This window comes from Coenobita brevimanus, chromosome 101 (assembly GCF_032717465.1).
Source record: "Coenobita brevimanus isolate Jiangsu-jjx chromosome 101, ASM3271746v2, whole genome shotgun sequence".
Taxonomy (NCBI): domain Eukaryota; kingdom Metazoa; phylum Arthropoda; class Malacostraca; order Decapoda; family Coenobitidae; genus Coenobita; species Coenobita brevimanus.
The window spans coordinates 48,401,370-48,415,023 of NC_137054.1; the positions used below are offsets into that span (position 1 = coordinate 48,401,370).

Here is a 13,654-nt window from a genome sequence, read left to right on the forward strand (position 1 = left end):
CCCGGAGACGTGAATTCATGTCCTCACATGATGTGCACTCATATCCCGGAGACGTAAATTTATGCGGCAACATTGCAAGGTCCCTAATTTGCACAATTGTCAATTTTTGCGAGTGATTTTTGGCACGTATACACGGGACACATTCCTCTATTCCTCTACAAGATGCCAAGCAGGGACAATGCCTTACACCGCATAACCTCCCCCCCCCCTGCACGCCATTGCCTTGTCAATTCACCTGTTACCAGTGACCTGGCCAATAAAGACATTCAGGGCCAGAGTGATTCCCCAATCGATGACAATGTGGATGACAAAGTTTACATAGCATTAGAGGAAGAAACAGTCAGAAATGATCAGGTAATGTGGCAAAAAAAGGTCAGGAATGGTGATGAGTTAGTGAGTGAAACAATATAATGCCTATATTACCGTTTGAAAACCAATATACCCTCGTACTACATATAAATTCGTACCAAATAAATAAATAAATACCGTTTATGAGTGGTTTGGAATAGTTATCCTCCCATAGAACTCGTTTTCTTTGCAGCCAGCCTGATAGAAAACCCTGTAAGGTAAGGAGGTACTCCTACCTGGATTGAGTATTTTAAACCTCAGGTGAGCGATTTCTCTATGAATTTTCGATGTTTTTCACCAAAAGCGGATGTTTAAGCCAAAAAAAAAAAAAGGTCCAAAAATGTCAGGACTGGGGCGTACCACTGCCCAGAAAACGTCGGGATGGGGGGGGTTAATATTGTATGAATCTACCTCAAAAACCTCATTTTATGCTTCTTTTGCATTTATTTCAGTCTTTTCTGTCCCTTATTGGTGTGATTTGGGTCTTCAATAGGTGCTATGCATGTCCAGAGGGAGATGTATAGGTGTTTTTCTGAGTTAGGGTTCATAAGCACAAGTCCAGGAGGCTGGTGCCCACTATCCGGACAAGACCACTATCCGGACATGCTTATGGCTCTATTATGTCGGATATTGGAGGGATTACTGTGTATATATATATATATATATATATATATATATATATATATATATATATATATATATATATGTATATATATATATGCATAAATAGATAGATATAGATATATATATATATATATAGATATATGAATATATATATATATATATATATATATATATATATATAGATATATGAATATATATATATATATATATATATATATATATATATATATATATATATATATACGTATATGTCTCTATCTCTCTCTCTCTATATATATATATTCATATATCTATCTATCTATATCTATCTATCTATATCTATCTATCTCTATATATATATATATATACATATATATCTATCTATCTATCTATATATATATATATATGTATATATATATATATATATATATATATATATATATGGCTCTCAGCCAGAGAATATAAAAACAAAAAAGTTTTGCCCAAAGACCTTCCATTAAACAGCGCCGTGGTGTCATAGATGGCACTTCTCAGGAGGATCCTCTGGCTCTGTCCGAGCAGAAGGACTGGTTACGGAAATAAGACTGTAACTGGGGAAGTCCAAAGAACAAAGATTGACATGGTAAACAGAGGGTTTAATTATACGAATGATATCAGATATATTTGGGATATCTCCAAGACGGTCAAGGATAATGATAATCAGCTACACAAGGTCATTTAGGATGAAACAGATGTACTCTTGTTCACCATGTGGATCAGTGAAAGGAAAGGAGATTGAAAGAGAAAGTGTTCCACTTCACAAGATACATAGTCAAAGCGTAAGACTGTAAACAAGTGGTACCAGGCACAACAAACCTTGCCTGCCAGCAGTTATTTTAATGCTGTTAAATACTGAAATTTAGTGTCAGAATACAATTAAAGTCTAAAGCATTGGCACGAAAGCTTTCAAGTTACATCCTCTAAAAATCCGTGATCTTGCGTTTGACCTTTCGAAGTCACTCAAAGGTCATGGTGCCATACGAAAGCACATATGAGACCTCCTGTAACTTGGTAATTGTAAATATCTCAATTTTCAATGAGTTTCGAGCTATAACCCCCTGAATATCCATGACCTTTGAATTTGACTTTTCAAGGTCACTTATGGTCAAAGCTCATTGTACCAATTAAAAACCCATATGGGTTTTTAATTGGTACCATGACCTCTGACCTTAAATGACCCTGAAAGGTCAAACTCAAGGTCACGGATATTCAGGGGACTATAACTCGGAACTGGTTGAAGACTGGGATATTTACCATTATCGTGATACAGGAAGTCCCATATGTGCTTTCATTTGGCACCAAGACCACCTTGAAAGGTCAAATGCAAGAGCACAGGTATTCAGACGGCTATAACTTGAAAACGGTTGAAAATAAAATAACTGCTTTCGGGCGAGGTTTGTTGTGTCTGACACCACTTGTTTGAGCAGGTTTCATATATTTGGACAAATTAGTGTTTCTTGTGTACTTGATGATATTAAATATTGTACTCTTTTTGTCAATGAAATGAACTGTGTGTGTGTGTGTGTGTGTGTGTGCGCACACTGCACATTGACTCAGGTATACGGTAGCGTGCATACAGGAAATGTGCTTCTTGGAGATGTACTTTGGTTGCTGTGATATTTTAAATGAATTATAAGAGGCTTTGTCTGTGAGAAATGCTGCTTCTGATAAATAATGGGTCTCACAAAAATAGAATAAACACATTGTAACGTATCGATAATTAATATCGATTCTCTTTTGTTTATTCATAAAGTATTATACATGACAGTTGCTGAATTTCCTACACTAAGTCACCACAAGCTACCTAAGAATGCCGTCGATGGAGGCACTTTTCCCAAAGGTGATATTACGGAGGGAAGAAGGGCCTAATAAGGAGGTAAACTATTAAACATCATATGATGTTTAGAAAAATACTACTATTTTGTGGCGTCATAATGCATAACACGGAGTGGAGGGCAACATGACAATTGTCTGATGGGGAGTCAGTAGGTGATGTGGACATTTGCGACCACTCATGAATGTTTAATCTACCTAACTAATGTTCCTGTAACTTTGGCTAAGGACCGTACTTCCATTCTAAGGGACTCTGCACTGTCAATATTATTGATCTAATATGTGTAATTATCATGGCCGTTATACTATTTCCATAAGAAATGGCCCATTTATTGCATAAAGCTATACCCAGGCCACTTTGGTTAGTCATGCCACAGATAGCGGTGCGCTGACCTGCCCTCCACACGCTTCAACCATTTCACATCATTCATGGCACCTCAGTGTCAAGCACAGACACGCGACGGCTAATGGTAACAAATTTATTAAATTACTGAGTTGGTCGGATCAGAATATCTCCACTATTCACTGCTGGTTATTTGTGAGAGGTGATGCTAACATGCGGATGTAACTCACCATTGTACCCGGGGTCACATTTGCAGATGTGAGCAGCGGTGCAGAGACCATGGCCGTGGCAGGCGCGGGGGCAGGGGGGGCCGATGTACAGGTCACGAAGGGCGAACTCTCCTTCTTCTGTTCCACCAGGGTTCTCCTGTACCCACCGTATCTGAACCAATCTGCAGCCACCAAAAACACCGGAAGAAAAAATGACACGAGTAGTGATATGACAGTCTCACCGTCCAGCACTTGTATTGTAACCTCCTGCGACAGAGGAGAGAAAGGTAGATTATAACTAGGGTTTCCTTTCTACCCTGAAGCATGTCCTCAAAGATATCAAATAGTATTACTCTGAATCTCCCGCCTGGTGTGAACATAGCAAACTGAGTTAGGATGACGATGGCAAGAAAGAGAGGGATTTAGGCCATCTCTCACCACTTCAGTATCCTTCTTAAAAATTCTTCCTATATAAAATGATTTTAATCTGCTTAGCATTTATAGTCTTCCTTATCCTCTTGAGTGCTTGGCCACTCTCGTAGGGTGAACGAAACTGCATGACAGTCAAGGAAAAAATACAAACGAGTTCATTGTCAAAAACAGGTTAATTACTGTCCACAACATGCACATAATTACTGTTTAATTCCAGTCTTCCCTACCGCCAACTCATTCATTTCGTTATTGTATGATTTTCAGTTAGCCCTTACGATAAACATATTGATAACAGCAAAACACACACACACACACACACACACACACACACAGGACTACAGTATAAAATATGCATCAATGACGTAAGTGAAAGATAAGGGGACAATTTGGAGGGAAAAAAGTGAAGGTAGCCATACCATCGATAATATTTAGTACGCAACTTAATTTGTAATAATTTAGTGGAATCATTTATAAAAGGTTTCCTGTAGAAGTAGATAAATGTGCTGAGTAGGCAGAGTAGTGCTGACAAATTTAGGCACGTTGTTGTTGTTGTTGTTGTTGCTGTTGTTGCTTAACCCCGGTCAATTTGGCCTGGCAGACCCATCGACCACAGTTAAGCAACTGCTTCTGAGGAGTCGTCCTATAGATACAGTACAGTACCATACACCTTGTAGGGAACCAGCGACCCCCTGTGGTAGACAGCGCCTCATCAGGGTCGAACCAGGATCCTCCCCATAGCCAGGTGCAGGGAAATGTGCGTATGAGGAGGTTTGACTCCCGAATGGGTGCCGCAGCTGCTCCTTCCAGGTGCACAGCATCACAAAGTGTAGATTCCCGATCAGCACCAGTTTAGATACGTACAGCCAAGGACTGGAAACTAGTATGCACATATTAACTTCTGAAGACTAACTACAAAGGCAAAAGGTTATCATACGTGTGCTCTTTGGAGATTTATTGAGGGGTGACTACAGAACTTTACTGACAAGACGGTTAACGAGATCAGGTGCGTACAATGAAAAATCGATATATGACCGGTCACGTATGTTGTAAAACAGATAAACAACCAAGGTAACAAAATTAATGTGCTAACCCTGAGATAGAATAAAGAGGAAAAGTAGACAGAAGCTGCAAATCAGACGTAGTTTCGAAATCAATAAATCTGCTGAAACTGATGGAACAAAGTAAAAAAAAAAAAAAAAAAAAAAGCTGGTTTGAGTGTGAGCAGTGGGAAAAGTGTTTATACTGCGCTGCACTCACAGGCAGCAGCTGCTGCTGCTGCTGCTGCTGCTGCTGATGATGATGATGGTGATGATGATAATGCGAAGCAGCGAAGATGAAGATTAGAACATAATGAAACTATGCTTATATGGTATGGCCACACTGTAGTAATGCACATTAAAGGACTGTGAAAATATACAGATTATGAGAGTGAATAACAGGAGAGAGACCTGGAAGACTGAATGGTGTGGAATTATAACTGAATATACTGCATGAGACATTGAGATATACAGTAAAATAAGTGGAAGAAGTTTGTATGAGGATACATGTGACACACACAGTGACTCAGTTCCACACGTATTAATTTTACTTTGAGTATTTTAAAGCCTGAAGAATGTAACTGCGAACCTCACAGGCTAAATAGGTGAGCTGTTCCTCCAAATTCATCTTGGTAAAGGAATTTCGTAGCACCTCTTCCTTAGCGACTCATTTCAAATATTAATCTTTCATATTCTCTGGCATGTTATATGTGTCGTTTTAGTACGGACATACTTTACATCAGTTATATACAAGAAGATATTTTGGTATAATGAGCAAAATAAATGAATTAGGAACTGGCGTTACGAAATCCTCAGCCAATGAGGGTTAAGTCCAACGGTTGTATGGTCCGGCACTGTTTACCGTAAATTGTGACAGAAATGGAAGTGGTATGGTCCAGACAAGTGAGGACTGACCCCTGTGCCAGGCGGTGGTCGATGGGCAGGAGCACGCGGGTCCAGGGTCCATGATGGCCCGGCCGGTACACACTGGGCTCGGTGGGTCCGTGGCAGTGCAGGGCCACAGTGGGACAGCCGGGCTGCACCAGGGCCCAGGTCACCCCACCATCACGTGTGAACTCCACCAACACAGGCTCACCCGCACCTGCTCCAGTGTCCACACCCGTGCCACCCTCACACCCAACGCTGATCTGTTGGCCACACCACACGTGGCAGTAGTGCCCGTGTTGTTACTTTTTTTCTTAAATAACAGAACAAAGGAAGGTAAAACAAATGACTAAACAAAAAAATTTATACACCAGATTCATAAAATACCTGTAACAGTTGGACTTGAACAGCTGTAGGTTGAAGTTTGGAGGGAAACAACTCTGGGGAAGCGAGTTCCAGAGAAATACAGTTGAGGGAATGAAAGAATTCTGACAGGCAGAAGTTCAGCAATATGGCTGTGTGACATTCCAGTCATGACTGCTACCAGATGCCCGTGTAGCACAAGGGAGGGCATGGAGAGGTGGCACAATGGATGCAACTTCATCGGAGCATTTGCCATGAAAATATCTGTTAAATAATGCAAGAGAGGTAACATTCCTTAGCAGGGTTATTAATGATTCCAACAGCTTTGTTCTGAATTTAGTCTAGTTGTTTTAATGCAACCTCTCCACGTCCATTCCACAAGGGTGAGCAGTAATCAAGCTGAGAGCGCACATGATTTATAAATTATAGCTAACCGCTCGTCAGTGAAGAAGTTATGGACTCTGTACAATAATCCAAGTTTCTTTGAGGCAGTTTTATCAAGTAATCTGACATGAGAGGTCCAGCTGAGGGCACTGTTAAGTGAGACGCTGAGAATTTCAATACTTTTGGAGATGGGAATAATAGTAGCACTGAAGGTAATATACGAATCTGGAAATATCTGTCTATTGGTAAACTGTATATATTTGGTTTTACTAGCATTAAATGAGACAAGGTTGTTTTGTCCCCATTCACTGATCATAGATATGTCTTGATATATGGAGATGGCTGTATTGAGTTGAGAGTTAGAGATATTAGACTTTGTAATTGGGGTCTGAGTGTGAATGAACTGTGAAGTGTTGAGTCATCTGCATATGAATGGATGGGATTGTGGGTGACAGATAAGAGATCATAAATATGAACCAGGAACAGGGTTGGCGCCAGAACTGATCCCTGTGGCACGCCGGTGTTAACTAAGTGGAAATTGGAATATACATCATCTACTTTTACTCTTATTTTTCTGTCGCTAAAATATGAGGAAAGCAGAGGAACAAAAGTCGTTAGTCCATAGCAAGGGAGTTTGGACAGCAGGGATCGGTGCCATACTCTGTCGAAAGCTTTAGAAATATCAAGAGCTACTGCATGAGTTTCTCCATGTAGGTCGATTGATTGATGGATGGTAAGAGTCAGGAGATTGAGCATGTCAATGGTGGAACTTTCATGGTGAAAACCATATTATCTATCGCTAATTAAGTTGTTGTATTCAAGATATTTAACTATGTGCTAATTAATTAAAATTTCAAATTCTCCCACAAACGGCATGAAAACCATGATCATTCAATCATAATTTCCTTTGTTAGCTTGCAAAACAATGCTTCAAAGAACACCATTTATGGTAGGCTACTGGATAATACACCACACACACACACACACACACACACACACACACACAAGGTGTCCAGCAAAGCTTTCTAGAATCTTCGGGTTCTTATTCTAGGGAGAATGAGTAAAAAATGTTGTATCAACATGAGTCCAGTTCTCAACCGTTCCAGAGCCATTGATAACCTTATGGGTTAATTAAGAAAGAGACCATAGTCAGCCACACGGCCATTACTAATTGCACCTCCGTAACGGCTGAGAGTTGGATCTATATTCATATACCATGTCTGACTCAAAATTATCCCTAGAGAAACATGAACTAAAAAAGTAAAATCTCACGGGACACCACATTTAGGGCGCCCCAGGACTTGCGACGCTGACTTCAGGAGGTGATGCTACGGCTAATCTTGAGTATTATAAAAATAAAGTACTATATCAACAGGGGTTAAATTCTCACAGATGACATTATGGGCGAAATTAGTCTCCCTTATAGCAACCCCATGAGGTGGTCAGTAAGTGCAGCTCCACAGTGGCTGAGAATTGGCCAAAGGTTAATAGGGTACTTCTAACTCACAAAGCAACAGTACGCTTACCTCCTAAAGTTAATGCTCTCTCTCTCTCTCTCTCTCTCTGTACATTGTGTGTGTGTGTGTGTGTGTGTGTGTGTGTGTGTGTGTGTGTGTGTGTGTTCTTACCTAATTGTATCTTTACAGGAATGAGTCAAGCTCGTATTGACCCGTGTATTAAACCATATTTATCGTACATATCCTTAAATTTGTGAATTGTTTTGGCTCACACTATTTCATTCGGTAGTGCATTCCATTGATCAATTGCTCTATTTGGGAAACTGAATTTCCTTACGTCTTTATCACCTCTCTTCTCATGCCGTTTTTTTGCAGTGTCCTCTTGCTGATGCTTCTCCATATGTTAAGTAATCATTTATGTCTATTTTCTCCTTCCCTGATATTCACTTATACAGCATTATCATGTCACCTCTTTTCCTTCTCTCCTGTAGTGTTGGTAGATTCAGTTTATTTAGTCTTTCTTCGTAGCTTAGGTCCCTTAAGCTTGGTATCCATCTTGTAGCGGCCCTTTGAACTTTTTCAATCTTGTTTATGTGTGTTTTGAGATGAGGACTTCAGACTACTGATGCATATTCCAGGGTTGGTCTAATGAATGATGTTATTATCCTTCTTAGCATGTCTTCATTTATGTATGTGAATGCTATTCTCATATTTGCAAGCAGTGTATACATGTTCCGTACCTTCTCGCTGATGTGGTCAGCCGGAGATAGTCTGTTATTGATAATCACACCTAGGTCCTTCTCTCTTTCTGATGTGTATAGGGTTTTATTTCCTAACTTATAATCGCAATCAGGTCTTTTTCCACTTTTACTAAACTTGATTACATGACACTTGTCCACATTGAATTCCATTTGCCATGTATTACTCCATTCATGAAGTTTATTTAATTCTTCTTGTAGCTCCCTACAAGAGTCTGTGCTAGTAATTCTCCTTTGTATTTTTGCATCATCTGCAAACATATTCAGATAGCTCTCATTTTCAGTGTTACTGTTTGTATCATTTATATACACTAAAAACATGATTGGTGCCAGCACTGAACCCTGTGGTACTCCACTAGTCACTTCTTTCCATGATGAGTAGTTTCCTCGTAGTACTGTTCTCATTTCTCTTGCATCCAACAAAACAGTTTGCCTCGAATTCCTCCTTGATGGTACAGTTTCCATAAAAGTCTTTGGTGTGGTACTGTGTCAAAAGCTTTCTTGAAATCTAAATAGATACTGTCCACCCATCCTTCCCTTTCCTGTATTGTGTTTGTTACTCTGTCATAGTAGCTCAACAGATTACTTACACATGACTTTCCTTTTCTCTAACATAATCATTCATCTCTAGTAATTTAGATACCATTCCATCCACATTTGAGTACATCAACTTTATCATCTTGTTTATATACTTGTCATGACATGGTTCTACTGCCTTCATCCTTTTTATTCCATCCCGTTTGTGTACCACTTTCGTACCTGCAATCCTATTACTTTGCAAAATAATTTGTTCTTCTCCTCTTCTGATCTTCCCTCATTTTTTGTTTTTGCTTCCTCCCTCTTTTCTTTCAGTAATTCCAGTTCCTCTTGTGTTAGACATCTTTTTATCCATACATTTTTGAACTCCTCTTTTTCTATAAGATTCTTTGCATTTTTTAGTATCTCTTCCACAGTGTTTACACTCTGGAAAGTCACCTTTAGAGGTCTTGTCCTGCTTTTCTCGTATTTCCCTAACCTTTTGTGTTCCTCTATGTCTTTACTACAGATTTCCTCTGATACTTCTTTCAATAAGCTCATTACATTTGGCATCTCCTTTTTGTGTCTTGTGATCTTGTTTTTTACTTCTTCCTCTTCTATACCAGTGATTACTATAGATTTGTTTATATCTACTGAATCTCTGACTAACTTTGGATTGTTTTGGATTATTCTTTTCATTTCCTGTTTAATGCTTTTTTCCTCCACCCATGTTTCTAAGTCTTTCTTTACTTTCACCATTTCAGCATACGTGGTTTCCACATCATTTTTGTAGCTTTGCACAGCTTCATTCACCTGTGTTATCTTCTCCTCAGTATCACTGCTCTGGTCTATAAGACTGCTTACTTGCCTAATTGTCTCTGTGTCATTTTTGAACTCTTCCATAATACTCTCGTGATTGACTACTGTACTTGCCATTTCACTCATTTTCTTCCTAAGTGTACTCAATTCCACTGTTAGTTCACTGATGGTTGTGTCTTTCTTGTTGGCCTCCCTTCCTAGTTTTTCTATTTCTTCCTTTTGCAAGTGCATCTGCTTCTTTATTTCATCAATTTCATTTTTGAAAGCCATTTCTAGTTTGTTTACACGTTCAACAAGTCTGTTGTGAGTCTCCACATTAACCAGTTCTTGGTAGAAGTCATCATTTTGATTTCTACCTTAATCCCTTTTCTTTTCCAAATTTGCTTTACTAAAGTATGTATCAATTTTGCAATACTAAAAGTAAAGAGTATGTACTTACACTCCCTGTGATGCTGTAAACAAACCTCAGCTGACTGAGCGCATTTTTCCGTATTGGTTCTCTTTTCTGTTTGAACAAGTCTTGTGTGTGTGTGTGTGTGTGTGTGTGTGTTTCTCTCTCTCTCTCTCCTCTCTCCATTGTGTGTGTGTGTGTGTGTGTGTGTGTGTGTGTGTGTGTGTTTCTCTCTCTCTCTACATTGTGTGTTCTTACCTAATTGTTCATACCTAATTGTATCTTTACAGGAATGAGTCAAGCTCGTACTGTCCCGTGTCTTAAACCATATTTATCGTACATATCCTTAAATTTGTGAATTGTTTTGGCACACACTATTTCATTCGGTAGTGCATTCCATTGTTCAATTGCTGTGTTTGGGAAACTGAATTTCCTTAAGTCTTTATCACCTCTCTTCTTATGCAGTTTTTTGCAGTGTCCTCTTGTTGATGCTTCTCCATGTGTTAAGTAATCATTTATGTCTATTTTCTCCTTCCCTGATATGCATTTATATTGCATTATCACGTCAACTCTTTTCCTTCTCTCCTGTAGTGTTGGTAGATTCAGTTTATTTAGTCTTTCTTCGTAGCTTAGATCCCTTAAGCTTGGTATCCATCTTGTAGCGGCCCTTTGAACTTTTCCAATCTTGTCTATGTGTTTTTTGAGATGAGGACTCCAGACTACTTATGCATACTCCAGGGTTGGTCTGATGAATGATGTTATTATCCTTCTTAGCATGTCTTCATTTATGTATGTGAATGCTATTCTCATATTTGCAAGCAGTGTATATATGTTCCGTACCTTCTCGCTGATGTGGTCAGCCGGAGATAGTCTGTTATTGATAATCACACCTAGGTCCTTCTCTCTTTCTGATGTGTGTAGGATTTTATTTCCTAACTTATAATCCCAATCAGGTCTTTTTCCACTTTTACCAAACTTGATTACATGACACTTGTCCACATTGAATTTCATTTGCCATGTACAGTATTACTCCATTCATGAAGTTTATTTAATTCTTCTTGTAGCTCTTTACATCAATCTGTGTTAGTAATTCTCCTTTGTATTTTTGCATCATCTGCAAACATATTTGGATAGCTTTCATTTCCAGTGTTACTGTTTATATCATTTATATACACTAAAAACATGATTGGTGCCAGCACTGAACCCTGTGGTACTCCACTAGTCACCTCTTTCCATGATGAGTAGTTTCCCCTTAGTACTGTTCTCATTTCTCGTTTTATGAGAAAATCTTGCATCCAACAAAACTGTTTGCCTCGAATTCCTCCTTGATGGTACAGTTTCCATAAAAGTCTTTGGTGTGGTACTGTGTCAAATGCTTTCTTGAAATCTAAATAGATAATGTCCACCCATCCTTCTCCTTCCTGTATTGTGTCTGTTATTCTGTCATAGTAGCTCAATAGATTAGTAACACATGATTTTCCTTTTCTGAAACAAAACTGTCTTTCTGTTATCATACTGTGTTCTTCTAGATGATTTACCCAAGCTTTTCTTGTAAGCTTTTCTAATACCTTGCTTACAACATTGGTCAGTGATATTGGTCGGTAGTTGAGTGGATTTTGTCTATTCCCTTTCTTGAATAAGGGGACAATTTTTGCTTTCTTCCAAATATCAGGTAGTTTTCCTTGACTCAAGGATTTCTTGAAAATTAAAAATAATGGTTTACTTAACTCCTTTGCACATTCTTGTAGTACCCAACATGAAATTTCATCAGGACCACTTGCTTTTCCTCTGTCTAATTTACTTAACTCCTCCTGTATTACTTTTTCTGATATTTGTATATCTGGTAGTATGTGTGGACATGCATATTCCACATAGTCCCTCTCAAAATTTTTTTCTTCTCTAAAAACTAATTGGAAATTCTTATTTAGTGCTTCACAAATATCTTTCTCTTGTGTGTAGGTGATTCCCTCGTCCGTAATGGGTTGTATTATATCTTTTACTTTGGTTTTGCTTCTGATGTAGCTGTAAAATAGCTTTGGTTGATCACTACTTTTATCTACGATATCCTCCTCAAACTGTTTTTGGGCTTCCCTCCTTATTCTTGTATAACCGTTTCTTGCCTGTTTGTAATTATTATATGCCCTTTCACTATTGTGTCTTCTGTATCTATTCCACAACAAATCTCTTTCTTTTGATTTTTTACATTCTGTATTGAACATTTCTGTATTTTCTCATCTGCTTCTTTGTGCTGTGGGATGTACTTCTGGACTCCTATTTCATAAAATTCACAGAATTTTTTATATACAACATTTAAATCTTGTCCTCTAAGCTCATTTTCCCAATCAACTTCTAAGAAATACTTCTTTAGGTCTTGATAATTTCCCTTTTTATAATTTAGGCTCTTTTTGTAACTTTCATTGCTGTTAACTATGTCATATGCTATCCTGAAGTTGTAATTTAGTACTGCATGATCGCTTCTGCCGAGTGGAGGGTGATATATTAAACTGTCAATATCAATTTCTTGCCTAGTAAATATGAGATCTAGCATTGAAGGTTCATCAAGTCCTATTTTTCTGGTGGTTTCCCTCACATGTTGCGTTAGGAAAAACTCTTGCACGAGATCCAGGAGCTTTTGGTCCCAACAGCTTTCTTGGCTAATTATATCTAGAGTATTCCAATTTATATTTGTATTAAAATCTCCAGTTAGTATAATTCTTTCCGATCTCTCTCCATTTTATGTAGTAATGCTCTTAAACTCTGAATTGTACTCTCTGCCAGGTCCTCATATTCGTCTCTTTCCCATGTGTTTGATCTGGGTGGCATGTACAAATTGGCTACAATTACTTTCCCTTCAGATGTGTTGATCTATACTGCAATCATTTCTACTTGTGAGGGTATATCTAGTTTTATTTCATTGACTTTTAGATTTTTCTTAGTTAATATTATAATTCCTCCTCCTTTTTTTTAAATTTCTGTCTCTTCTCCATATATTGTACTCCTCTAAGTTTTGTATGTCATTGGATATCCTTGGTGTTAATTTTGTTTCAGTTAGGCATATTATTTGTGGTTCATTTTCTCTGACATAATCATTCATCTCTAGTAATTTAGATATAATTCCATCCACATTTGAGTACATCAACTTTATCATCTTGTTTATATACTTGTCATGACATGGTTCTACTAACTTCCTCCTTTTTATTCCATCCTGTTTGTGTACCACTTTCGTACCTGCAATCC

At 38.3% G+C, this 13,654-nt stretch overlaps 1 protein-coding gene across 1 annotated transcript in view; it reads right to left on the reverse strand.

Annotated features, from left to right (window-relative positions):
• Positions 1-13,654, reverse strand: part of LOC145415024 (reelin-like) — a 105,155-nt gene that overhangs the window by 4,423 nt on the left and 87,078 nt on the right. The window contains exons 12-13 of the mRNA XM_080284441.1: positions 5,760-5,992; positions 3,397-3,557 (exon numbers count right to left, since the gene is read on the reverse strand). Of these exons, the coding sequence (XP_080140567.1) occupies positions 3,397-3,557; positions 5,760-5,992 (394 nt within the window). The remainder of the gene's footprint in view (positions 1-3,396; positions 3,558-5,759; positions 5,993-13,654) is intronic.